Here is a 23852-nt window from a genome sequence, read left to right as displayed (position 1 = left end):
TTTATAGCGTGATTGAGCCCATCTCTGGTCGTGAACCTGCAGCACATCAGCGGCATGAGGGAAAAACAGCCCCACGCGCCTCAGCAACAGTAACGTAGTCTGGTGTGCGCGGGCACGGAACCACTGAGACTGAGGGAGCGCGCAACTCTACCAGCTGTCCTCTGAGGGGAACCCTTACCGCCCCTCCCCAAAAGACATGTCTGCAACCGCGAAAAACACAGAATTTTGAGTCATTTATCCTTCAGGATACGAGGACCTGCTCATAAATTCACTCGCTTCGATATTACAGCCCTGGTATCACCATTATCACACAGCGACAGCCCATCGATTACCGGCAGCACAGCAACGCCCATAGCAACGGCACTGCGCATCCTCATTCTGTTTCTCTGACCCAGCAACACCGGCCGCCCTCCACCATCACCAACCTGTTTTTCAACGACCTTTTAAACGCTGGATCCATATCACAACGTTGTGTTTTTCTTTTTATGGCAAAGGACCATGGACGCACCGAGTGCGGTTAGTCTCTCATCAGTCAAAGGTGCGTAATGTTACCCGTATGATACACCATGCGCTTATATTTATCAATGCATTGCATACTATTGTTCTATTGTGGGTGCTGTTTGTGCACGCATAATAATTTCATTCTTGAAACTGTTGTGGATTATGAATAATGTGACCAGTGTGATCTATATATCATTGGCACAGACCGAGATGCACGCGGTTCATCGTCTTGTTTTCGTTATTCTTGAGCGCGGGGCGCGGTGCTGCAGAATGTTACACTGATGCGACTCTGCGTCTGTTTCGATCATTTAGTCCATATGTGAAACAATTAGAAATTAGAGTTTTGATATGTCTGCATAAAATGATTTGTTTAATTGATTCACCAGATTTTACGTTTTTTTTTTCATATGTACCTTTATAATGTTTTGGATAGTTTATTTTAATTACGAATCATTTCACTAAATATTTTATTTAATTGATACATGTATTCAGTTTAGTCTTGCAGCGTGTTCTTCATTGCATTAACATTGCACCTTATCTAAATGGCTTGCCATGGCAAAAACGATGGCTGAAAACAGGCTTTAGGGGGCACTATGCGGGTAAACAACATTACATTTTAAACAACAACCATTACATTCGCTCAGCCTTCAGTTGACTGTAGGCTCTATTACTATTTATATACCTATTTTTTCCATGAATGCATAAAAATCCATTTTACAGAATGTCAAACCAGTGCACTGAATTTCACAAAGTGACCTCAGTAATCTTGTGTTTTAGTTTGTTTATACATGGAAGGAACAAAGAAAGAGAGAAAAGGATATGGTGTGTAGGAAAGGATAAAGAGATTGCGGAGAATGAGGACAGAGGTTAAAACGAAACAGAGCCACACATGATGGATTAAGAGATTATGAATAGAGGCCAAGAGATAATGATTGTTTTACTACAGGAGAGGAGGGTAAATGCTATGCCAGCTGCTCAGCAGTTTTTGCTGTGGAAGAATCACGATAAAATATTAAACGATTACAATCTAACCTTCACGTTTTGATTGATAACATATATCAAATATCTATTTGTTGATGGAGTAATTAAATATCCTACTTTTCCTCTCTTTTTACTTTAGTCACTCCTCATCCTGAAAGCCCTTCCTTCAGCTGAAACACTGAGGGATCCTCGTCCCTTCAGATCACCTGTAAATTCTGGCCTATCAAGGACCTGGCAGCAGCACGGGAGCTCCGCCCACCACACCCTCTAAATGAGGGACAAGGCCACTCAGGTGAGACATTTATGCTGTTTATGCTATGCGTACATAACGTAGATATACGTGCAATAAATTAACAAAATTATACCTTAAAGAGAGAAAGAGTAGACTGGTAGTTTATACATTTCTATTTACACACACGCACATACATGTATTTTTATTAATTTTTTAACACAAATACCCTGGGATAGTTTTCTGTTTGTTCATGTGTTATAGGGTGAAAAAAATGGCATAAAAATGGCATAAATAATGGCATAAAAATGCAATAATGCTAACAAAAAAAAAATCAATGATAGTTTATAGTTACTGTGATTATGCTGCAAAAAAAAATGAACCAAATGTTCTTGAGAACATGCAATATCTTTCTGTAGGAAAAAAAAAGTCTTCCCCTTCCTTGAGCCAATTTATGAATGAATCAGTCAATGCTTGAATTGTTTGGTCTAATCTCTGTTTTCCCTTATTCTCTCACTTTTCTCCTTGTCAGACCCCTAGGGCCTGGGTAGATGAGCGGAGGAGAGGTTCTCATAAGCGATCGGCTTCCTGTGGCAGCACTGACCAGCTGAAAGAGGTGAGACAGTGTTCATCATCCTCCACATTTTTTAGGTACTATGCTATTCATCATCTCTGTTTTGACTTCTTTTAGATCGCAAAATTACGACAACAGCTCCAGCGGAGCAAACGCAGCAGCCGCCACCGCAGGGACAAAGACCGCAAGTCACCCTTTAATGGCAACCATGCCATCATCCAGTCACAGGTGGGCATCGTCACATCCCAGCAGCCACCGTTTGTCCTTGTGTGTGTATAACAGGGTGCTCTTATGTAAGAATACCTCCATAACCTGGAGTAGTACATCATGCAGAATTAAAGTAGGCCAGACGTCTGGAGGATTTAATAGCGCCCCACTTTGCTGCATATCTGTCCCAATTTTGAGGCTTCTCTGGCCCTTGGAAACCAGGGGACAGGATTGTCCCAAAGGATAGTGGCTGGTTTTAGAGTAGATTAGAAGTGGCCACTTGCAGTCTGCCTTCAGCAGCACAGTCTTTGGATGAATAAGTCAACACATTGTATTTCTATGCATGTGCATTTTTATAACAATTGTGCAATTAAATATACATGACACCTCAGCAGTGTACAACAAACTAGCATGCAAATGAGCTCCCTGAGTAGAAGGCATTGTATTTTTGGTTCACTTGAAGGAATATTCCAAGTTAAGCGCGATCCTCAGTATTTGTGTTGTTATGCTGATTACCACAAAAATAATTTAATTGACTTAATTGAGAATCGAGGTTGTGGTAAGGTATTTAAAATGGAAGTGAATGGAGGTGATTTTTGTAGGACTTAAAAGTAGAAATGTGAAGATTATCATTTAAAAAAAAAAAAAAAACGAATTAAAACTAATTTAACTAATTTAAAAGGTGAAATAGGAATCTGCACGGTCAAGAATTTCACATAACGTATGAGCAGTGTTTTGTGCATTATTACACCATTGAATATGGACAATGTTTTAGTTTTTTACGGGTGAAATTTCACTAATGTGACTGCACATTGGTTATTCTGTTAGAACTTGTTTGTTATTTTAGTTGTAAAATATTTTTTACAGTTCTTTTAGGATTGAGATTTTCTAGGCATCACATTTTCATTGTGACAAGGTAAAACGAAATAAAATGTTACATGGTTTTTGCTTTGACAAACCAAAGCGCTGTGTTTTTAGAACACCTTTTCATGCGTGAAACAAGTCCATCTCCATGCTCACGCAGAAAAACAATGGAAAAGAAGCGCAGTAGAATGGATAAACACATTCTTCGTGAATGGGCCCTTAACGTGCATATATTTACTCGTTTCTGAGAAATGCGACAAACAGAGAAAGGAAAATAGGCAAAAGTTTGGCAATCCAAAACCATAGTGGAAAAGATAATGAGAGCGCACCATACTCAAAATAAGTACCCTCAAGCTCAGCGGTAATGGGCTCTCGATGGTAATGCTCTCTGTAGTCAGTGGTTTGTGTATAATGATGATGGAGATGTTTGGCAGTGGAGAGGCTGTAGAGATTTTGTATGTGTGGGCTCAGTGTGTGTGGGAGTGGTTTTATAACAGGATTACACAGAAGGCTGGTTTCCCCTGCAGGGGCAATGTTTGTGTAATCGACACACATTTCTAAAGAAGCAGTGTACCTTTTCCTCTTTTTCGCTCTCAGTCTCAGATGCCTAAAACCATCCTGATTCCCATCCCCATCTCAAAGTCCACACCTCCCAGATTTCGGAACAGCATAGAGGGGCTCAACCAGGAGATTGAACGCATCATCATACGGGACACTGTGGAACGAGATGAGATCATAGTAGTGAGTGCATCTCAACTATAACTATTTTTTCAACAACTATAGAGTAACATTTCTGAAATGGAAACCAGGGACTTTACCTAGTTAAGTGGTCAAAATATATATGTATATCTATGAATTACATTTTTTTTCATACATTCATACAATACATTTTTGTATGTTTTTTTAATTTTGCGTGGGTTCCATATACTGTTATTACAATGAATGATTATGATGTTTGTGGGTCAAACCGGTTCTAATATAGTTCGCATTATGAAAATTATAACAACTGCAATAGCAAACAGATTAAAATGGTATTATAACACAAATTATGACTTTTAAAAAACATTATAAAAATTAAACACAATCGACATGAGAACATATGATAAATAAAACTGTATAGTTTTAACATTTTGTAATTGTATTTAATATTTTAATTTTCACTAAATAAACCATAATTATGACTTTTTAACTTCTCAAATGATATTTTATGGATGTGCTTTTGGAAATCTTTTCTATCTCTAAAACTTTTTCAATTAAGGCTCATTTTGGGCACAAAGAATGTACATTCTCTAAATGTAATTGTTGCAAGTGTAATTGTTTAGTAGATATCTATCTATTATTTATTATTCAAGGTGACATTATTCTACTCACCCTTCAACCATTGATCATTAAAAGGAATTTAAAAATGCAAAAAATTATTAACAAATTACTACAACAGAGCATGAATTACCCAAAAGCTTGATTATTTCCGCAGCAATAATACAGACTTGTTAAATATCACTGTATTAATATATGTCTGTATTATTTAGCATACACTGCCTTAAAAAAAAATCTTCATCAGCTGGAATATTGAGTGATATTATTACAAACTGATGTAATTTTGACAGAAAATAATTATTATATTTACTTGCTTTACAAACAATCATTAAACACTGTTAATGAGTAGTGAAGTGAAAAGGGGAGAGAATTACATTTTAAAGCATCTATGTGGGAAAAAATCTTGAAAGAAATGTTAGGATTTGGGGAGAATTCTTTTTTTTTTTTTTTTGGTGCATTCCATTGTATTTTTCATGGGATAAATCATAAATCTAATCAGCAGTGCAGACCACAAATAAACAGTAAATGTTATTGTTTTTTTTTTCTTCCTATAGTTATAGTGTAATACAAAGCATATAATAATCAGCACTAACTAAATGCAGCAGACTGAAAAGAGCTCCTGTCATGGATACATTCATGTCGTACCACGTCACATTAAAATACTAACCATTATGTTATTCTTCTAGTGTGTAAAAAATAGAAAATGAAGAGGATGTGCATCTCATTCAGTCAGACTGAGGGAAATAGATTGTTTGTAGCACAACCTTATGATTTGAAATGATTTGTTACAGTCTTTTTCAACAGTACTACTCCAAACCAGAAGTGTGTCCCATAATTAAAAAAAAGGTGAATAGGGATCTATAACCAAGCTTTTCAGTGCACAATCAATACTTATGTGATGTTTGGTGGAATCCAAAAGAGTTGCTTTTGTCCTACACATCTTAATGAAGTAAATGTGCGTATGTGTTTCAGCCACAGGAGGCTCCTGATGGGCACCGTGCGCCCCCTCCCCTCCCCCAGCGCAGCAGCAGCACACGCAGTATTGACACACAGACGCCCTCCAACGGCGCGCTCGGCAGTAACCGTAGCAACAGCAGCAGCCGGGCTGACTCTGTCTCGCCCTCGTACCTCAGCATCCTCAACGATACCGTCAGAAACAGCCCGCACGATGACACGCTCAGCGAGAGCAAAGACAGAGGTCAGAAGCACACGCATCATCATCATGACACAATAACCTCAAATCGAATTATTTAAATCATAAATATTCCTTTTTCCGTCTTAGACCTGGGACCTTGGTCACCACTTCCCAAATATGCTTCCTCTCCAAAGCCCAACAACAGCTATATGTTTAAACGTGAGCCTCCGGAGGGCTGTGAGAGGGTTAAAGCTTTTGAAGAAATACAGTAAGTAACCGTTTTGTAGACATTTGGCCTGTCTGTTGGTGTAAGGTCCTTTACCAATGAATAAAGTCTAAAATAGGGTTTGAAACTCTAAAATGAAATCAGTTGCTTCATTTTCAACACAGATTCAGGTGAAAATGAAGAAACAACTATTTATTAAATCCATTACCAAAATTAGTTTTGAATACAGTTCAAAAATGTGTGATTTAAAAAGAAAATTATATGTAAGAGAATGAGGTCACGGGTTATTGCTTCAGCCTGAATTAAGCTATAATTACAGTAATTATGGACTAGCTAGTTTGGAGTCAAATGTTTGTAGTCACCCCTAACATTTTCCATAAATTAAAAGCAAATATTTGTTTGACCATGTTTCTCAAAACGGAAGGCAATTTTCAATTTGCTTTGGTAAATCATAATTTATGACATTAAAAGTCAAAATTGTAACATACTAAATCATAAATGTGAGATGAAAGTCAAAATGATGACATAATAAAGCATAATTATATGAAATCATAACTGAAAATAGTCAAAATGATGAGATTGTCAATTAGTCGACTTCATAATTATGAGATTAGTCATAGTTGTGACAAAAAAAGTCTAAATTGTGATGAAAATGTTCAACTTTTTGTCATAATTGACTTTTATCTCAATATCTTATATTTATGACTTTTTATCACATTTTTATGTCATAATTTAGTTTTTATCTTCATTTATTTTTATTTCATATTTATGACCTAGTATTTCATAATTATGATTTATCAAATCATGTTTTTTTTTCTTACTGTATGTGGCTGAACGCTGTAACGGAGCTGAATGGTTGAGCTTGATGAATATAATCAATATTGCAATCTGTGTACAGCAGACGTTTAAAGATTGAATAAAAGAACCACTGAGATGAGACCTGGGACTGAAAAAAGTCATGATATACCCACTTTTAGCCCATGCATGGAAAATATCAAGACTTGTTTATTTTGTAACAAAGGTTTCCTCACATAATAATGAAATGTGGGGGATTTAACTTATGCCAGGAACATTCATATGCTTATCATATGCTTATCAGTATGAAAGAAACATTCTCACGAAAGAGCCATGACCTGGTCTTTCTATCTTTTGTTCCAGGCCAAGGCCTTTCCAGGAGATTCCTCCATATCTCTGCCCAGACAGAAACAAAGTGAACTTCATTCCCAAGAGCGGCTCTGCTTTCTGCCTGGTGAGCATCTTGAAGCCTCTGCTGCCCACCCAGGAGCGGAACTTCCGCAGCGGGGTGGGATACTGCAGCATCTCCCCCTCCTTGGTGCCTCTGGGTGGGGTTGCGGTAAGGAGCCTGTCCCCCTCCATGGGTCCCATCCTGTCTCGTGGACGTCAGTCACCATGTCTCCCACGACATCTTGAGGAGCCAGAGGGTTAAATACAGAACAGAAGAACATTTTCCCCACACTCCTGTATCGTCTGATGGAGTCAGAGCTTTGTTAGGATTTTAAGAACAGGTTCTGGACAACTCAGAGTGATGTCAGTCTGAAACTAAAACATGAGCTTTTGTTTTGTTTTTATTTTATTTTATCTAAGGGTAATAGTATTAATTGTAAAATGATGATTGAAAGCAGGTTTTTCTAGATGGTGTATGTATATAGATGAAACAATTTTAGTATTGCACTGCTTTTTACTTTCTCAACGATTTATTGTATTTTACCATAAAGCCTTTGAATTTTCGTATGTGTAGCTGCATCTTTTAATATACACAAAAGTTTGAATAATTAGGATTTTTTAAATGTTTTTGAAAGAAGTCTCTTATGCTAACCAGTTGATCAAAAGTACAATACAAACAACAATATTGTGAAATATTATTACAGTTTAAAATAAACGTTTCCTGTTTTAATCTATTTTTAAATGTAATTTATTCCTGTGATGGCAAAGCTGACTTTTTCTGCTAAAATACTGATTTGATGCCCTGGAAACATTTTTGATTACGATCAACTGTTTTTGCTGCTTAATATTTTTGTGGAAATCGTTATGGATGACAGGTAAAAACAACCTTTTATTTAGCGAGGATGCATTAAATGTATCAAAAGTGACATTTCATGAATTTATAATGGTATAAAAGAAGAAGAAAATTAATTGAATTCTTCGAAAGTTCCTGATTACTATTTATCATGATTTCCACCAAAATATTAAGCAAAAACTGTTACCAACATTGATAATAATAAGAAATCAGGATATTCAAATGATAACTAAACGATGATAATCACACGACACTGAAGACGCTGAAAATTTAGCTTAAGGATTTTTTTCTTTTTTTAAACATATTAAAATTACTTTAAATTGTACTATTATTTCACAATATTACTGTTTTACTCTATTTTTAAGTGCAACAGTCAGCATAAGACACTGCTTTGAAAAACATTCAAAATCCTGATCGTGCCAAACTTTTGACCCGTAATGTGCATGTGATTTGATTTACTGGAGAAATGGAGGTTTTAGGTCACAGTTTTGCTTACATTTAGTTTACATGCAGTGTGACTAGTGCTGGAGGAACCACCAGAAATCTTGTAGCAGATTTGAGGAGGACTAACAAACGTGCCTGACTCCCACCACTTGTCTGGAGGACCCCATTTGCTTACAGTCTTTTTTCTATCATCGTCTGACCCTACATCGTTTAAATGTATAGAGCCCTTCCCCATATACATAACCTGTATGTGCTTAATGTGATTTGCTGGTGAGAGGAGGTTTTGATGGTACACGAGCAGCCTGAACACAGATTAAGAGGAGACATCGATCAAATGTACTGGACAGTTTTATGATTATGATGCACTTTTCAGCTTTGTTGCTAAATTTTAAGATTGGTTCAAATGAAAGGAGTCATTACTGCAATTATAATAGCGGGAAGGAAAATCAGAATTTATTGGATATGAAAGAATAACAGCATAAGGAAAGAGATGCCAATAATTTCAAAGAGGGAGGCATGGCTTTAGCTAATAGTGAACTGAAAATGTACTGATTTGAACTGTAGCATCTTTATACTGTGAAATATGCCACCTCAAATCTTCCTTTCTTCCAAACAGAAAAAAAAAAGTTGAAAGAAAATGGGCAGCCCTGACAAAATGTATGTAATTGCCTTAATATTAAATTGAAATGGAGATGTGTTTGTCAATTAGACAGGTGCCTGTTTTGTTTATTTCATGAGAATAAACCTCAAAATGGGTGAAACTGTTCGCTTGACAGGATCAAATGTAATTTAATTGAATTTTTTTACCATATGAGAACTGATTACATTGACCAATAATGAGAGACATAACGAACAGAAACAGAATTCTACTCAAATTTATTTGCTCTCAGATGCAAGATCTCAATCCAGTTTCCTTCAATGAAATTGTACATCATTTAACAGAAACAAAAGGCAAAGTTGCATAAAATAAACAGTTGAAAGCAGCTGTGAATGGTGTGGTGTATACATTCTTTTTCTTTTAAAGTAAAAAAAGACAAGTGATACAATAACATTTTAACATGTAGTTCCAAACACAACATTGCTCTAATACATGAAGTGACACTTCAAAATGTTAAACCACTCGAAGTCAAAAAGATGCGCTCCACTGAATGTGGAGTGAAATCCTGTGTGAAGTGTACAAACTCTTCAGTTAGACAAAGTGATTCAGACCAACAAACATATCTATGCTTAAAACAGACAACATACATTCTAGAACAATCCGAGATTTAGTGCATTTATTCAATGGAAAAAATCATTTCAGTCTCTCACATGAGTCCAAACATGATAATCTGCAATAAAAAAAAAACTAAACGTTTTCAAAAGCAGGATAATTATGTAATTCTGTACTAACGGTGACATGTGAAATAAAACCACACACAAAAACATGTTCACAAACACATTCCAGTGTTTTGCATCACCATGTGACAGTGAAGATCATTTGGGAGAAGTTATTTCTCTGAGTGAGAGTGTTTCAGCATTATTTGCACTAAAAACAAGATCATCTTCGATTAGTTTCATTAAAATGTGACGACCTGATTCCAACCAAACTAATGGCACAGCACACGACTTGCATATGTAGTTTACAGTAACACTTTTATTATATTGATAAATTATTTCATTTGTTTTATCATTTAGGGTTAAACTAATCCAGTGAAAGAGACTCCAAAAATATTTGTTGTTATTTACATGCACACATTTTGGGTATCAGTCTTGATTAAAAATACAGTCTATAATCTATAATAGATGTTATAAATCTGTAACCCCGTTTCTGGACTTTAAAACTCCCCTGTTGTACAAAGATACACAGACAAATACGCAGGTTTATTTCTTTTTTTGGTCCTAGCCAAAACAGCCCCCCCCCACCACACACACACACACACACACACACACACACACATGAGATGGGCAAACTCTCACCTTCACATCCCTTTAAACATGTGCACTTCAGAAAGTAACAGATACTTTACTCTCAGGTAACAACACTATAGTGATATAGAGACGAAGTCTTCAATATTCTACCCTTCAGTGTCCTGACCTAATGAACATACAGTAAATTCACACACACAATGAAAGAATGGAGAAAGAGACACATTCCCATATCTCAGAAACCTTCCAGTGTTAAATGTGGATAGAGATTTCTGGATGCTTCCTTGGCTCAGGTTGAATGGTTTCAGGAGAGGTAGTGTACCAGCTCCGAATCAAGGCTTGGGATATGCACTCCTTTCCAGCAAAGAATATTTGGGAAGCGATCAGCTCCATACCATCCTTCACTCAGAACACAAGATTACTGAAACATTGTATTATTAAATTATTATTATTATTATATAAAGCATTGTATTATTAGAAACATGAATGGATCTAATGGTCAGTAATTTTACTTTAATGGCAATGCATAGGTCCTTTTTGATGCCAATAAAGTGAAATAAATGAACATAAATATAGGAGCCTGATAGAAATGCTCATTGTAGATGAAAATTTCAGATGGCACTTAGAGGCTTTTGCATCTGAACTCTTCTTATATAGAAGAAAAAAAAAAAAAAGAAAAAAAAAAAAAAATATATATATATATATATATATATATATATATATATATATATATATATATATATATATATATATATATATATATATTTTTTTTTTTTTTTTTACAACATTTTCACAAATTATATGAAAAAAAAAAAACAATAAAATCAAGATCTTGTACTTGCAACCAAAATGCAACCCTGAATTCTTCATGAGTATGTTGAGAATAGTAACTCTCTTAAAATGACATAAAAAGGTAAAAATATCAACTCCCATTATCACACACACACATAAATATAAACGAACTCAGAAAAACAGACCTCAGGCATTGAGGAACTCCTGATCACTTCGCCCAATAGCATCTGGGTTGGACAGAGGGTCCAGATCTGCAAAGAGGTTAAACCAGGCAGACATGTCCCTGGACCTTCCTTTAGGTGCTAAAAAGACACAGAGAGACGAATCACAACAGAAACAGCAGAAAAAGAGCATCTGAGATTGTCCATATCCATCTGTAATTTATAAGATGTCATATAAAACTCCCACCACTACTGGCAGAAGAGTTCGGACTATTGTGGGTGGACTGTCCTTCACTGGAAGGTGGCTGGAGCGGCAGGGGTTGAAACATGGGTGGAGTCTCCCATCCTGAATAACAGAAAGAGAATGAATATGAACGTCACATTGACTGCACTGAATACTAGTAGCACAATGAAACTGTGCTGTTCATTCCTCCAGACAGTAGAGGGCCAACCTGTGGTACTGAGGCTATGGTCCAGGAGTTGTGATGGCAGGAAGCCAGAGGGAGTGTTTGCTGTTCCTGTTTGTGGTGAAGCGGCAGCAACAGGAGCAAGAGGGGCCTCAAAACAGCCAAAGGCATCCTGCCATGCCTTACTGAAATCACTAGCTCCACCGGCAGCCCCAGGACTCAGCAGATCCTGCAGGAAGGCCAGGTCACCTCTATCTCCATCCTCTGCTTTCACCCCGGCAGAGTCTAAAGCCTCAGACAACAGATCCCTGCCTACTACAATAAAAATAAGATAATGAGGCTTTTACACCGCAAAAAGTGAATTGCTGCCTCAGTTCTGTTGGCTTATTTTCTGATACAAATAATTAAACATTCTTTAGTTAACAAAAAATTACCTTGGGAAGGCAACCTATATTAAATATTAAGTCTTGTTTTCTGAAAAATTTATCTAAGTTAATTTTAAGTTAATTAAATTGAATTGTTGATTATTTTTTTTTTATGAAACTTCTGTTTGTTTGTTTAAAGCTAAAAACTCACTTAAAATGTATCAAATTTAAGTGAGTTTTATCTTAATACAAGAAAAATCAGAAAAACAAACTTTATTCGATGGGAAAACAAATTTATTTTTCTTGCCATAATGGCAATTTCTTTTCTGTTTTAAGCCTAAACTGGCATAAATTTGATAAATATAGTAAAATTTGAGAAGTGAAATTAAGTGTGATAAAAGTATCAAAATTAAGTGAGTTTAAGCTTTAAACAACAGAATAAAAATTCTGTTAAAATTAATTCAAAGGGGAAAATAAAGTTATTTCTGTTTTAAGCTTAAACTCATTTAATTTTGATACATTAGATTTTTTACAAAAAAATATGACTCGCTATCTCATGTTATTTTGCTTAAAAATATGGAGGAAAAAAGATTTTTGCAGCGTAGCAGAAGTGGCAGTAAAAAGAATCAGAGAGAGGCTTTAAGAGACACATGGTTGCATAATCAAATTCAATATGAAAAAGAAATCCCCAAAATATTCCATGAGCACATAAAAATTAAGCAAAGCATAAAAAGATGGGGGAAAAGAATGTAGCCTTGAGGAAAGTACAGTTTTTAGAAATGCTTTTTACAAGTTTTACAGAGACAGGGTCAGAAACACCAGGAGTTTTACAGTGGAGAAAGAAAACCTAAAAGAGCTGTCTTATGGAAACCAAGACTGATAGATCAAGGTGTTAAAGCACATCTGAAGAGGGGTTTAAAATTGATTTTAGAGGGTAAGAACAGGCGCTAAGGGAGCGCTGGGCATTGAAGAGATGCCCAGTCAAGCATTTATACCTATTTTAGATGGAAGACTGCTGGGTAAGGCACCTTGCTTTTCCTCATGTGAGACGCCTACGCCCCACTGAAAAGCAGGAGGCACTGAGGTCTCCTGCGGTATCTGAGGCTGCGTAACGGACATGGATGGGAGTAGGGTTGGGGTCAAGGTTGGAGTGAGAGAAGGGATCGGGCCAGGCTCAGAGGTCAATAATAGGAGGTCGTCATCTGTGCTAACTCCACCAATGGGCCCTAATTGTTCGTTCAAAGCTGCAGTACAGGGGCGGAGATGAAGATGAGAGATACAAACAGGTCATCTGTAAATAAAAACTGCTCAAACACACTAGGAGTTGCTCCGACTATACAAAAAAGTTGATTAGTTCTATCAAAAAAAAAAATGTTTAAAAAAAAAAAGTAGTCGACTATATTTCTCGATGACTATTCGATTAGTATCAATGAGTTGTGGCACGAGACCTAGTATGCGCACACACACACACACACAGACACACACAACCTACCAGAGTCCAGACTAGCACACAAAGAACTGTCTGATCCTCTACTCTGTCCATCTACTGCACGAGTAGAAACTGTTGACAATAGAAAGAAAGAGCATCTTTTTAAGAAACTTAGACGTCGTTAGACAATCCTAGTTGTTGGACTGGGTGTGTTCCCAAAATGAGCTTTAAAAGCTGAACATACCAGTATCGGATGATTCATCCAGCGGCTCATCTTCGAGAGAAACAAGACTGAAACATAAACATACAACCACCAAATTAAACTGATAGACACACTGACGCATGACTAAATGGATGCAGTCTTCTAAGATGAGAAGAGATGATTCACATTACTATGACACAGTATCAGATTTACAAAACACCTCGAGTTAGATCTAAATTGACCAACTGGAGTGAATCACTGTGATAGTTCTAGGAAGCAAGTGAGAATCTAACAGTCGACATGTTATCGTACAACAGCAGGTCACAGATGGCACAGAGATAAAGAACACGTTTTCATTTCCCACAGTCAAAACAGGAAATGACAGTGGAACTTTTAACCAGCGTTTCCTTCGCAAAGGTAGCAGGAGTTTCTAATAGAATTACAATGTTCCACTCACAGATCAGTAACCAGAGCCTTCAAAGAGGCTTCTCGCCTGAAGACAGAGACGGAGAGGGTTGCAGGGAATGAGAAATGAGAGAAAAAGAGAGATCTGACAATGAGAGGCAAGCAGGGTACCTTCAAGTTAAAAAGATAGGTTTTATTGATGAAAAAGAATGAATATGGGAAGAAAATGGAGACTGCTAGATTTGTCTGTGTGAAATTCACTGACCACGGGATGTATTTTGCACACATACATAAAAAACAAGCTGAAAATGGCTGGGTCCATGGTCAAACCATGTCTAACGGTGTTCTCACTTGTCTGGATGCGTCTTCTTGTCCTCATCTTTGCTGTCCTCTGCTGCTTCTGCAGAGACAATCTGGTCCAGTGGGTCCCTCAATTCCTGTAATGAGTCGAATGGAGTCAAATGAGAGCTTAAATCTCATGACAACAGTTTACTTTTTGGCATTTGTGCATGGAAACCTACTTTGAGGGTAGTGAACTGGTAGGGCACATATCCTTTGAAGGCCTCATGGATGCCAGACATCACGTGTGCAGTCTTCTCCCAGTACTGTAAAAGCGTCGTCTAGAAAAAAAAATATATAAAGGATGAGAAAAGGTTTTAGAAATAAAAGCGAAACAGGGTCAATAAGCAATAACAGGTGGAAGGATTTTTACCTGGTAAGTACATAAAGAATGTGAAAGCATGTTGCAGCGACTGACACCCAGCAAATCCACTTTCTGACACACGTCATTCTTCAGCTTATCAAAATGTGCTTTTGTTCCTCTAACCTGGGCCTGGACCTGTTTGCAAACACACATATATAACAGACACTTCAGAACCTCTATGTATATAGATGCTAGTCCCCCTTTTTATTGCCATCTTTGGGTAATCTGACCTTGCGAAATTTCTCCAGTTGTTTATAAGTATCTGGATCCAGTTCCTGTGAGACATCCTTCATCCAGAGCAGAGCTCCGCGGTACTCAGTCCGTGCTTTCTCCATCCGGCTCACGGTCAGCAGGGAGTCAGCGATGGCTCTCCTCCGGAACGTCTCTACTTCCTGTTCGAAACGATGGAGAGAGGGACACAGAGCCAACCTGGACATGACAGAACAAAACTGCATTAATGACCCGAAGACCTGATTCGTTCATGTGTGTTGGTCGAGTGCCTACCTTTGCTTGGCAGAACAGCAGAGAGCTTTACTAGTGGCGTCCATCATACTGCCTGCTTTTGTTTTATCATGCTCTGCCTGGAAGCGCAAGAACAGTCCGAGCTCGTTCTCCTCTTGAGAGAGGTCTGAAGAGAGGAGGTCACAGGGGGCGAAAACAGGGCTATTACCACAACAGTGACTCATGGAATAAGAAACAATAAGTGGCTTGATTATATGTGTTGAAAGCTATCAATTTTGTGAACCACAAAAAGAGTTATGCTTAACATTGACTTTTGTCTCAATAACAGTATTCATCATGGAAACTAAGAAAATGTCTGCCACTGCATGCAAAGGCTTTCAGAACAAGCTGAACAAGACTCTTTGTGTTTGCGCTCACACACAGAGGCTGGAAGATCATGTTCCTCACTCACGTGTGATTCTTTGCTGGTATTTCTCGATCACTTTCAGGAGTTCTGTGCAAGTGCTCTGGACTGAATGGAAAAACTGGAGGAAACAGAACACAGGTTATCATTAACAAATGCATTTAATCATTTATTATTTTAGTTTTTGATTTCGTTGCAACACACCAGAATATCTTTCAAAGTACTTTCATTTCCTTTAGCATTTATATATTTAGACGGTACATTTGGTCACCCACACACAAACGTAACAAAAATGCAGACACATTAGAACACAACAGAACTGCCTTTCCAGTCTCGCTGTCATGGCAACAAAGGATGTTAAGTCCCTGACAGTCGAGTGAGCGAGCAGGACAAGGTGTACTTGTGCTCTACCTGGAAGAATAACACACAGAAATGACAAATCATATAAATGACTCATTCTGGATGAGCTGCCTTTGTTCTAGAAAAAGTTTCAAGAGCTTTTGAGAAGCCAAATATAGGAACAGGGCTTATTTCCAGCATTTAATAATGGGATGAAAACACTGGGCTATTGAAAAGTATTTTAGAACTTTCATTCTAAAACCTTAATAATAGCAGGAGCCACACAAACATTCATAAGTTTGGGGTCAATAATGTTTTATACCTTTATTCAGCAATGAGGCATTCAATTAATCAAGACATTCATAGTGTTAGATTATTTCAAATAAACAATTCTTTTGAACTTTCTATTCAAAGAATGACCACAAAAAGATTAATCAGCAAAACTTTTTTCAACAATGATCATAACAAATGATAGTTATGATATGCAGAAAGTAATGGCTGCAGAAAATACAACTTACTATCACAGAAGTAAATTGTAAAATCCATGAAATTCTTAAATATATTAATACAGAAAATTGTTATGTTAAATTGAAATAACATTTCAGAATCTTCCTGGTTATTAAATAAATGCAGCCTTGGTGAACACAAGAGTCAAAGCTGAAAATCTTACCGAACCCAAACTTTTAAATGGTAATGTAGGTTGTAATTTAACAGATGTTGTCATCCAAAGCGACCTTCATTATACTTATTACAGGGCACAATGGTGATAGTTCACGTCTCACACCATCAACTACTGTATTTAAGAAAGTCTGAAAAGAAAGTATTCAAATAATCATACAAACTCTATTTCAGGAAAGTGACCAAAATTATTGGTGAAATCTATTACTGGGGTCATTTTTTGTATTAATACAGTATATTCATGTGCATTAAATCAAATATGGCATCCAGCCAGTGTGGAGATGAAGGTGAGGTCTGCATTCAGGTTACTGTTTAACTCGTGCTGCACAAACATGCAAGAACAACACCCTCAAGAACCAGGTTTGACAACTGGCTCTCCTAAATAAACACTGTAACTGAATTAACCAATATAAAATTCTGTCTTTTCACACCATGAGGATGATGCATTATTGTTTTCAGGTTAAGAGGAAACAGCTTTGTTTCGAAATGGTCTAAAAGCCAGTTCATATGATCATAATGGCATCTGTTGCCCAAAGGAGAATGCACATGGATACACCTGTTCACTAAGCTAGCAGCCGGGGGGCTTACGGTGGCCTGTCTTCTGCTCTTCTCCAACATTGGAAACCGTCTAATGACCAGTAAACCAGGATATGCTTAAGTGTAACAGCCCGAGGCAGGGCAAGATTAGACAAGCACACATAAACAAACACACCGATACTTCGTTAAATTGTGAGTGGTCTATGGGTTTTCATTAGGTCTTGATACCATGTAATCAGCTACTTTTATTTTATAAAAGCTAACTATTAACCAAATGTCAACTAATGTAATGTATATTATCCCTCACACATACAACCACCCAAATACAATACTTCCAGAGTTGCCCGGCGTCCATGCACTTCATGTCGAGTTTCATGTTAAAATAAATCCAGGTTCAATAAAATCCCTGTTTATGTATTCAGATCCTGAAACCTGGAGTGCAACATCAAACCAAACCAAGGCTAGGGCTACTAATGCCCAAAATACTTATATTTGGATAGTTCACCCAAAAATATTTTTTTTTGTCATCACGCACTCCCCTTCATGTTATTTCAAACCAACAAGTCAAAAGTCATACAGGTTTGGAATAACGTGAGATTGAGATGACAGAATTAGAATTTTTTGGGAGAGCTATGTTAAAAATATTTGCGACAAAATGTCCCTGTAGTAAATTTCTCTGTTTGTTTTATCTGTCATTTCATAATATTTCTTGTAGGTCTATCTATTTACATCACAGTCAATAAAAAAAAAAAAAAAATGCTGAAAGACGCTTAAAAAAAAAGTAAGGTCTCGGGACACATATTTCAGAATTTATGCATGATACTGTTATAAAAACAAATACTTGATATATAATTTAGCCAAATAAAATGATATCACTTTGGGTATCATATGGTAGTAAAATATAAAAATATGTCCTCATACAAAGTACAAAGGTATACTACTGTCCAAAAGTTTAGGGCTAGTAAGATTTTTATTTATTCTCACCAGGCTGCAGTTTTTTGTCCAATCATACAGAAAAACAACACTATTGTGAAGTACTATCTCAATTTAAAATACATGTTTTTTATTATTATTATTATTATTATTTTAAGATATTTTACATTTTTATTTGGTGCTCAAGTAACATTTTGTTTTATCAACGTTGAAAACAGTTGTGTTGATTAATATTTTTGTGAAAAAAAAAAATAGGATTCTTAGAAAGTTCAAAATAACTGGGTATTATTTTCTAATAATGTAAACGTCTTTATTATCACTTTTGTGTCACCTATGCGTGAGTTTGTGCATCCTACCTAAATCTGCTTTGGACTGCTGTGAAACAACAGACATACAGATTCATAGGGAATGCACTCTCTGTTTACGTAAAGAGACAACAGCAGAAGGAAGCACAGTTGAGTGTGTGTGTGTGTGTGTGCACATAAGAGAAAAGCAGGCAAGACAGAGACAGTGATAAGGCCATTTGGACTGGATGTCTGTAAACAGTGGTAACATCAAGCACAGCTGATCAAAGTACAGCATCATCTAGAGCTCAATTCATCTCCTCTCTTCCCTGTCATCATGTCACAGTACTCCATTAACCTCCCTTCATCTCATTCAGTCATTTCTCTGTCATTGTCAGGCTCACACACATCAAATGGAAAAAAAGCACATGCTTTCAAATGTTAAAATACAGCATGAGTCATACACAGTCACTGAAAGAAAAATCCTGCATAGTGACGTTATAGTTTCACCTACAGCTGACTTCAAATAGATAATTTTACGACATTTAAAAGGGTGCTCATACCTCCAATTTGGCATCAAGATCTGCGTCAGATGCCACCACGTGCTCATCTTCTTTCTTCCCTGTGGCCTTGATCAGAACCTGCTTGGTCTTCCAGAACTTCTTCTGCACCCGGGCCATGACCGAGCTGTCCTCCCCCAGAACCGCTCGACCACTGAACATGTCACTGGAGAACCTGAAAGAGCATGCCATGTTCTTCACACATTTATATGTTTTTAAATTCCGAATTTAAAATGAGGAGGGGTAACATTCATGGGACAAAGTCAAGATACAAACCCATAGCTGTCCATCTTCTTAACGAGTGAGGCTTAAATCTGCAAATGGGATAGAAATTTGTATCATGCCTTTGGTTACAAGAAATACTATTTATTTGTTTATTTTAAGATATTTGCATATTTATTCCTCAAGAAAGCATTAAACTGATCTTTTATAAAGTCACAAATTATTATTTAAAATATTTCAATTATAATTAGATTTTATTTCAACAAATCAAAAACAGAGTCTGTAAATAGAATGATTTCTGAAGGATCACGTGACACTGAAGACTGGCGTAATGATGCTGAAAATTCACTTTTGCCATCACAGGAATAAAATATATTAAAATATATTAAAATAGACTCAACTGTATCTAAACTGTAATACAGATTTACTGTATTTATCAAAAAACTGCAGTTTTGGTGAGCATCAAAGAAATTTTACAATACCAAAATGTATTTTTATAAAAACTAATAATAATGACAAAAAAACTACTTACTAGTGATAGCATTTGGCAGACACTGAAATAGCTGGACATAAAAATGTATGAAATTATTTCAAACTTAAAAATTAGGTGTTGCTGAACAATTTTTAAATAAATTGTAAATAAATCTGAGTTTTGAGGAAATTCAAAATGAGTCGAAGGCCCTTTGTAAACTGCTGTCTTTTTGTTCTTTTGAGGTAACAGCTGTTAGCTTTCACAATGACTGCCATGTCTCTCACCATCACAAATACCAAAAATCAATGACACATATCCCATCGAAATAATAATAACAATAAAATACACACACACACAAAGTCAAAAGAAACACCTGTCCTGACATTTATTCAACTCATCACTAGTGTTTAAGTGAATGGATAGTGTTTAAATAAACGCAAAGATGGTTTGACAAATTTGTCACTAAATACACCATAATCAGAACACCTTTTCCACAAAAACAAAACAAAACAAAAACAATCTAGCGTTTCTGAGCTGCCGCTGTTCTCTGATCCCTGATCTCTCCTTCCTCGTCATCCATCCATCTGATCTTGGGTCTGGTTACAATGGAAGCAGCCTGCTCGCTTTTATCACACTTGCTTGTATTTTCAAACATTTTTGTTGTACACAACTACTATGTTTTTGGCAAATAGGCTGCACTGTGTATTCCTAGTGTATACGGGACTCTTTGCGAAGATAAACGAATAAATATTGTAAAAAGGAAGAGTTACCGGATCCCAAACAAGACAAGGAGTCATCGAGCTCGCGCTGCGTTTCTCTAGAATAATAATAACCCTTTTAACTTAGAATACGAATGTGACATGTTGACTTCATCCTGCAGTTCGTACCCACCACAGTACGGGTCCACATAAATGACAGTTTGCATTCGTTAAATATGAGTGTTTATATTTTAATTGTTATTTGGGCATCGCATTTCCTTACCCGCTGACGTTGCCTTGAGCACCGATGGGAACGTTCGTGTACGTCATTCCCGTGAGCTGCGAGACAGCGCGAGCGCATGCGCGAGACCCCAGACACAAGCTGATAGTTCTCAATGGATTGAAGAAAAAAACTATTTTTGTTATAATGTTTAAGCTAGAGTGCATTAGCAAAGTGAAACTGCACCTATGGGGAATTAAACTGAACAAAATATATTGTAGGATATATTGTAGGACTACAAAAAAGGCTGACAATAGTATAAGGAGTCCTTTTGTGGTTGTATTACTCTTTTGTAAATTGAACTGAATAAATAAAATTACACTTAAATGGATTCATGTAAATACACAACATAGAATACTACAATAGCCATTTTGTAAAAACAATGATTTGATGATCTAGCCAGTCTTCCAGCATGGGCAGACTAGTCTGTTTTCTTGTTTTAGTAGTAGTAGGTTTATTTATTTATTTATTTTCAGCTGCCAAACAGGTTTATTTTACCCATCTTTAAGTTTACTCTGACTTCAGATGTTTATTTTCCATCAGAGGTGGGTTACAGTACAGATAAATGCACAGGCCTGCAGATAAAATATTTAGCAACACAATTCACTTCGAATTATTGTTCACTTTTTATTATTATTATTATTTTTTTTAATGTTTATGAAACAAAACTGAGATCACACCAGATTTACACACCGGCCTACCCATCCTTTATGAAGCAGTACAACAGAATGCATAATTTAGAATAATTAAAATAATAGAATTCACTTGTGAAGTTCAGTTCATTTTAAAACCTTTGACATTTTTATTTTATTTTATTTTTTTCATTGTGACGGAATGGAGTAGTGGCAAAATAGATATTACGCCCAAAAGATGGCGCCACTGACACAGAGAAACCAGTGATGCCAAATGTTTGTACCTTTATCACAGTAACTCAGTGGGTACATCGTGAAGTCGTTTGTTGTACAACAGGAACAAGATTAAATGTTTGCTACAGCAAGGACATGTTAAAGACATAAATAAAAAAAGAACAACAATTTGATATAATTCATTTAAAAGTCCAAAGTAAAAAATAGTTTAGATCGATTCAGATTTGAGATGATTAAGGTGCCCCATAGAGTGTATTGTAGCTCAAGACTTGTTACATAACCTGTGATATAATAAATAACTCAGGAGAAAAAATCAGGAAGCTGCGGTTTCGCTTGGTACACTGAATCTCACGCTATCAGTGTGGAAAAAATACACATACCCACACATACTCAGTCTTTTCACACATATGCATTCACATCCACACCTAGTCTCTCGTTTGATGTACACAGATTACTCATACATAGACGGGCATATACCAACACCACACCCCTGTCACAACCACAAATCTTTTACCTCAAGACCCTTGTCTTCAACCATGTGGCCTCACCTTGGTTGAAACAACAAAAGCCAGGGAGACATAGACTGCTTCAGAGGAGTCAGATCAACTAGCAGTAAACATTCAGAGATGAACAGCCAACTCTAGCACACCTGGATAAGCAGATAAACATCTGTTCACTGAAGTCTGTCGGACCTCTGAGACACATGGATGAGCTGCAGCCATCTAATGGTCTTCTGGGGAAGGCCGGTGAGGAGTACACACTCTAAAGGCCACACATGAACAACACTGGCACGTTTTGTATGTTGGGGTGGGGTAATTTCCTTAACAGACGTTTAACTAATTTTTGCCCTACATTTGGTTTGGCAGGTATCATAAAGTGTCTCCGCCTATCTTTCCAGACAAGTGCTAGGCATATCGATCAAGAACCACTCCTATGTGAGTGAAATTGAAAGGGCCCCTCCCTTATAAATGGCAGCAGTTTTCAACTTTGTGACTGGAAACACGACTTGCACAATGAACTTACATTCACATCTATTCATTGGACAGACACTTTTATCCAGAGCAACTTAAAACTGAGACAAAACACAAGTAGGCTATATCATAATGTGCTTAATGAAATGCATGGTTTAGTGACTCTGGTAAATACAATGGAGCTACATTGAAATGAAATCTGCATTTGGCTCTAATTGACTGATAAGGTTAATCTGATTCATTATATGTTCATTCTGTCTCACCAGACTTATTAAAAGGGATTACAATGCAACATACAATGAACCTTCATCGGTAACGAGTTACATCACCATTAGCTGCTGATCAGCGTTGTGACTGAAGAAGGACCAAGTCATCCATTGTCCTCACCAGCTGGAGGCTAAGAAAATCTAGTTTTAGTTATTATGCCGCCCGCAGATGGAATCAGCTTCCAGAGGAGATCAGATTTGCTAAAAAAGTAGCCACTTTTAAATCTAGACTCAAAACTCATCTGTTTAGCTGTGCATTTATTAAATGAGCAGTGTGCAATGTCCAAACTGATTGTACTGTATTTTATGAACTGCCCTGTATTTTATGTCTTAAATTCATTTTAAATCAATTTTGAAATAATTTTCAGTTTTTAAATTCCTTGTTTTATTTTTGTGATTTTTTTTAATGATTATTTTACTTCCTTTTATGTAAAGCACTTTTAATTAGCATTGTGTATGAAATGTGCTTTAGAAATAAACTTGCCTTGCCTTTCCTCAGAATGAAAATTCTGTAATCATTTACTCACCCTCCACTTGTTCCAAACCTGTATGTGTTTCTTTCTTCTGTTGAAGAAAGAAGTACTTTTTTCCTACTATGGAAATCAATGGTGCCCATCATCTGTTCAGATACTAACATTTTTCAAAATATGTTCTTCAGTGTTCAAAAAAAAAAAAAAAAAAAAAAAACTCATATAGGTTTATAAAAAGTGGAGGGAGATTAAATGATGACATGATTTTTAATCTTGAAGTGAACTACTTTAATATGCAGCCCCAACCCCCAATAACTTAAACACACAGTCTTTTCTACAAAGGATGCAAATGACAGACAGGAGGGTTCTATATCAGTCCTCAGATCAGCCCGTCTAATCCTCTCAAAGACCTGCAACACAATTCAGCCCCATTCAGCAAGTCAGAGTCAGATTTCTAGCCAGACAGAATAGACTAAGATGGAATGTCATTCCAGAATTTTAAAAGGAGTTCAGCCAAAAATGACAA

At 36.7% G+C, this 23852-nt stretch overlaps 2 protein-coding genes across 6 annotated transcripts; one reads left to right on the top strand and one right to left on the bottom strand.

Annotated features, from left to right (window-relative positions):
• The first annotated feature begins 13 nt into the window (after nucleotides 1–13).
• On the top strand, nucleotides 14–9499 carry LOC113050801 (protein FAM117B-like). The gene is made up of 8 exons (XM_026214110.1): nucleotides 14–538; nucleotides 1622–1774; nucleotides 2244–2327; nucleotides 2403–2513; nucleotides 3954–4097; nucleotides 5646–5871; nucleotides 5956–6076; nucleotides 7193–9499. The coding sequence occupies exons 2-8, from the start codon at nucleotides 1754–1756 to the stop codon at nucleotides 7479–7481; spliced, it is 996 nt and encodes a 331-aa protein (XP_026069895.1). The 5' UTR covers nucleotides 14–538; nucleotides 1622–1753; the 3' UTR covers nucleotides 7482–9499.
• LOC113050800 (islet cell autoantigen 1-like) lies at nucleotides 9376–20829 on the bottom strand. 5 transcript variants are annotated; one of them, XM_026214105.1, is made up of 16 exons: nucleotides 20757–20829; nucleotides 19358–19395; nucleotides 19085–19256; nucleotides 15799–15871; nucleotides 15390–15513; nucleotides 15116–15314; nucleotides 14895–15020; nucleotides 14704–14802; nucleotides 14534–14619; nucleotides 13820–13866; nucleotides 13639–13707; nucleotides 13142–13390; nucleotides 11827–12096; nucleotides 11622–11720; nucleotides 11399–11515; nucleotides 9376–10842 (listed from the first exon to the last, which is right to left on the bottom strand). In XM_026214105.1, exons 2-15 carry the CDS (start codon nucleotides 19369–19371, stop codon nucleotides 11400–11402), a joined length of 1743 nt encoding a protein of 580 aa, XP_026069890.1. In that variant the 5' UTR covers nucleotides 19372–19395; nucleotides 20757–20829; the 3' UTR covers nucleotides 9376–10842; nucleotide 11399. The 5 variants fall into 5 exon arrangements, with proteins under 5 accessions (XP_026069890.1, XP_026069893.1, XP_026069891.1 ...); XM_026214108.1 differs by having other exon boundaries at nucleotides 13175–13390; XM_026214106.1 differs by lacking the exon at nucleotides 20757–20829 and adding an exon at nucleotides 20546–20637.
• Between the last annotated feature and the right edge of the window lie 3023 nt (nucleotides 20830–23852).

Source organism: Carassius auratus, chromosome 31 (assembly GCF_003368295.1).
Source record: "Carassius auratus strain Wakin chromosome 31, ASM336829v1, whole genome shotgun sequence".
In the NCBI taxonomy this organism is placed as follows: domain Eukaryota; kingdom Metazoa; phylum Chordata; class Actinopteri; order Cypriniformes; family Cyprinidae; genus Carassius; species Carassius auratus.
The sequence above is the reverse complement of the archived record's forward strand: the minus strand, read 5'-3'. Positions and strand labels throughout refer to the sequence as shown.